Below are 4,756 nucleotides of genomic sequence, written 5' to 3'. Positions count from 1 at the left end.
CACAGAAGTGGATACTCACAGTCAGCTCTTGAATGGAACACAGGGCCCCCAGTGGAAGAGCCAAATGAAGTACCTAATGAGCTGAAGGGGGCTGCAAGCCTATAGGTGGAACAACAATATGAACTAACCAGTACCCCCAGAACTTGTGTCTCTAGCTGCATATGTAGCAGAAGATGGTCTAGTCAACCATCATTGTTAAGAGAGGCCCCTTCGTCTTGCAAACTTTATATGACCCAGCACAGGGGAATGCCAGGACCAAGAAGTGGGAGTGGGTGGGTAGCGGAGCAGGGGTGGGGGAAGGTTATAGGGAACTTTCTGAATAGCATTTGAAATGTAAATAAATAAAATATCTAATAAAATAAAATAATAAGTGAAAATAAAAAATGGGGTACTAAGCTAAACAAAGAATTCTCAACTGAGGAATACTGAGTGGCTGAGAAGCACCTACTAAAATCTTCAACATCCTTAATATTCAGGGAAATGAAATCAAAACAACCCTGAGATTCTACCTCACACCAGTCAGAATGGCTAAGATCAAAAACTCAGGAGACAGCAGAAGCTGGTGAGGATGTAGAAAAAGAGGAACACTCCTCCATTGCTGGTGAGATTGCAAGCTGGTACAACCATTGTGGAAATCAGTTTGGCATTTCCTCAAAAAATTGATCATAGCCCTACTGGAAGATCCAGCAATACCACTCCTGTGCATATACCCAGAAGATGCTCCAACTTGTAATAAGCACACATACTCCACTATGTTCGTAGCAGCCTTATTTATAGTAGCAAGAAACTGGAAAAAACCCAGATGTCCCTCAACAGAAGAATGGATACAGGAAATGTGGTATGTTTACATAATGGAGCTATTAAAAACAATGAGTTTATGAAATTCTTAGACAAATGGATGGAACTATAAAATATCATTGTGAGTAGGGTAATCCAATCACAAAAGAAAGTACATGATATGCACTCACTGATAAGTGGATATTAGTCCAGAAGTTCATAATGCCCAAGATACATTTTGCGAAACACATGAAACTCAAGAAAATGGAAGACCAAAGTGTGGACACTCCAACCCTTCATATAAGGGGTAACAAAATACCCATGGAAGAAGTTACAAAGTTCAGAGCAGAGACTGAATTAATGACCATCCAGAACTGCCCCACCTGGGGATCCATCCCAAACAACCACCAAACCCAGACACTATTGCAGATACCAACATTAGCTTGTTGACAGCAGCCTGATATAGCTGTCTTCTGAGAAGCTCTGACAGTGCCTGACTAATACAGAAGTGGATACTCACAGTCATCCATTAAATGGAGCATAGTGTCTCCAATGAAGGAGCTAGCGAAAGTACCCATGGAGCTGAAGGTGCTTGCAGCCTCCTAAGAGGAGGAACAATATGAACTAACCAGTAACCCGAGAGCTCCCTGGAACTGGACCACCAATCAAAGAAAACACACAGAGAGACTCATGGCTCTAGCTGCATATGTAGCTGAGGATGTCCTATCCGATCATCATTTGGAGGAGAGGCCCTTGGTCCTGTGAATGTTCTATGTCCCAGTAAAAGGAAATGCCTGGGACAGACAGCAGAAGTGGGTGGGTTGTGGAGCAGGGTGAGGGGGAGAAGATAGGGGTTTTTGGAGGGGAAACTAGGAAAGGGGATAACATTTGAAATGTAAATACAGAAAAAATGAAATATTTTTTTTTTTAAAAAATTAAAAAAAAAAAAGAAAGAAGGAAAACTCAAGGATAATCAATGGCAAAACTTTGAATACAGGATGAGCCACTGAGGCAAATAGAAGGAAATTATCAAATTTCTGGAACTGGGGCTGGAGATATGACTCAGCAGTTAATTGAACATTTTACTCTTTCAGAGGTCCTGGACTTTGTTCCTGGCACCGAGAGTTTGGTTCACAATCATCCAGTTCCAGGGTATCTGATATCTTTTCTGACTTCTGTGGACAGCAGACACTAAAATGGTGAATAGATATACGTGCAGTCAAAACACTCATACATGTAAAATAAAATAACTACATGTTTAAAAATGCCCAAAATTGATTAAAACAGAAAATACATCAAAATTCTTTGAGACATAAAGAGGACAAATTTTTAAAAGGATTTTACCATTAAGTATCCATATCAAATATTTGAAAGAACTCAATGTATAAATTAATGAAAATCAGTAAGTCTTTGGAAAAGCAACAACAAACAAGAACCCAATGCATTAGGTTGGGGGATAATTAGTAAAAAAAAATAAGGAACAATCATTATCGTAGAAAAAAATTGTTCAGTGAAATGAAAATTAGAGTTGGGAAATTAATAGCCAATTTAACAGAAAGAGAAAGGAGACTCAAATGAACAACATTAAAGATGAGAAGATAGACGTTGTAATAGACTCCAGTGAAATTCAGAAACCCATGAGGACATACCTCTAAGCCTTTATGCCAATAAATTGGATAACAGAAAATAAATGGATCAATTTTGAGATGTATATGACCACCCAAATTTAACTAGAAGAAGTAGTAAATCTACAATCAGAAAAAAATTGAAGCAATAATAATAAAAACAACACTAACAACAAAACCAAATTTCTCAAGCAAAAGCAACACTCAGAACACACAAATCATTGGTGAATTCTGCCAGAACTTTAAGGAGTAGCTGATACCAGCTACTATTCAAATTACTTCAAATGAGAAATTATCCTTCCTGAGCCTTTTATGAAGACCACATTACCCTGGTAAAACACCTTCATAAAGACAACAGAAAAGAGAAAATTAGAGTTTCATCTCCTTGGAAAATACAGACAAAAACATTGCCAATAACATAGTTAGAAACAGAATTTAAGATCATATCAACAAATCATTCATAGTGATCAATTGGCCATGATGCAGAGATGCAGGGATAAATCAACCTGCAGAAATCAATAAATGAAATTTTGTCAGTTAAATGGACTCAAAGACAGAAATTATATGATCATTTCGTTACATGGAGGAAATGGTGCTGAAAAAAACCCAACATTTCTTCATGTTAAAGACCCAAAAGTGTTTAAGATTGGAAGCTGTATACCTAAGTATGATAAAGGTTACAACAAAGTTATAGCCAACACTATAAAGATGAAACATTAATGCTGTGATCAGAAACATGTAAGAATTGTACCCTTCCACTCTTATTCAATACAGCATTTGAAGTTTTACCTAGGGTAGCAATTAAAGTATATATACACATGAAAAGAGATCAAAGTATGTCTATTTGTAACTGATATAACTTTATTCATAAACACTGAAAACTCTACCAAAGACTCAGATATGATAAATACTTTCAACAAAATGGTAGGCACACCAGAATTCCTAATTACTAAGGAAAAATATTCAAAATTACTCATAGAAATAACCACACATGGGAGAATTTGAGAGACGCGGAGAGAGAAAAAGGGAAAAAACACACATACACACTAACACACACACACACACACACACACACACACACACACACACACACACACACACACAAATCCTGCAAATAAACCCAACTAAGAAAACAACCATAAAATTCTACAGTGAAAACAATTAGACTCTGAAGTAAAATATGTAAGGAAAAAGAAAAAATAAAAGTCTAGAGAATAGTGAAACTTACTGTGCTTACAGGTTGCAAAGTTTAATGTTACCATAATGTTCATGCTACTAAAAGCAATATGGGGACAAAAGGCTTCAATAATAGCCAAAGAAAACTTGTATAAGGAAATACTTCAGCCCTGTTAGCTGCAAAGCCTAACAAGGAGCAAGCAAAACCTATTAGCCCAGAGGGACTTCCATTCCTCAGCTACCTTTCCTCCTACCTTCATCAGACATGCTGAGCTAGAACCATACATATTTGCAGATCTACCCTACAACTAAAGATACTCATCAGAGGCCTGACACACCAGAACCATCCATCAAAGTTAAACACCCTCCCATATGTACTACAACAGGAACATCCAGAAACCAAACACAAACAAATGGTCAAAGATCCCTGAAAGAACACAGTCATAAAGCCAAAACATTATGGTACTTTCAGAGCCCAGTCACTCTTCTACAGAAAGACCTGGATATGCAAACACAACTTAAGCACAAGAAAATGACTTTAAATCCAAAGATGACAGAGGCCATTAAAGAGGAAATGAATCAATCTCATAAGGAAATACAGAAAAATACAATCAAACATGTGGAGTTCTTTAAAGTGAAAACAAGCAAATCCCTTAAAGATACATAGGAAAATACAATTAAACAGGAGAATGAAATAAATAAAACTGGGGAAGACCTGAACCTGGAAATAGAAACAATAAAGAAAACACAAACTGCAGGAATCCTAACAAACAGAACAGGAAAACAGATGTAAACATCAACAATATAATATAGGAGGTGGAAGAGAGAATCTCAGGCTTAGAAAATACAACAAAAGAAAAAGAAAATGTTAAATCTAAGAAATTCCTGACACAAAACATGTAGGAAATCTGGCATCTCATGAAAAGACCTGATACAGGAATAATAGAATTGGAGTTTGAAGAATCCCAGCTCCATGGCCCAGAAAACATTTTCAACAAAATCATAGAAGAGTACTTTCCCAACAAAAAGAGATGCCTATAAACATACAAGAAGCATATAGAACAATAATAAGACTGGACCAGAAAAAATCCTCATACTATAGAATAACCAAAAGTAAAAAGACCAAAAAAAGAATATTAAAAGAAGGAAGGGAAAAGTGGCAGGTATCATACAAGTGC

At 36.7% G+C, this 4,756-nt stretch overlaps 1 protein-coding gene across 1 annotated transcript in view; it reads right to left on the bottom strand.

Annotated features, from left to right (window-relative positions):
• The window catches only part of LOC110316907 (vomeronasal type-2 receptor 26-like), a 5,999-nt gene extending 2,326 nt beyond the window's left edge, over positions 1 to 3,673 (bottom strand). Inside the window, exon 1 of the mRNA XM_021191258.1 lies at positions 3,662 to 3,673. Coding sequence (XP_021046917.1) covers positions 3,662 to 3,673 — 12 coding nt within the window. The remainder of the gene's footprint in view (positions 1 to 3,661) is intronic.
• Positions 3,674 to 4,756: the final 1,083 nt, after the last annotated feature.

This window comes from Mus pahari, chromosome 2 (assembly GCF_900095145.1).
Source record: "Mus pahari chromosome 2, PAHARI_EIJ_v1.1, whole genome shotgun sequence".
Taxonomy (NCBI): Eukaryota; Metazoa; Chordata; class Mammalia; order Rodentia; family Muridae; genus Mus; species Mus pahari.
This window is presented reverse-complemented; position numbering and strand designations above follow the sequence as displayed.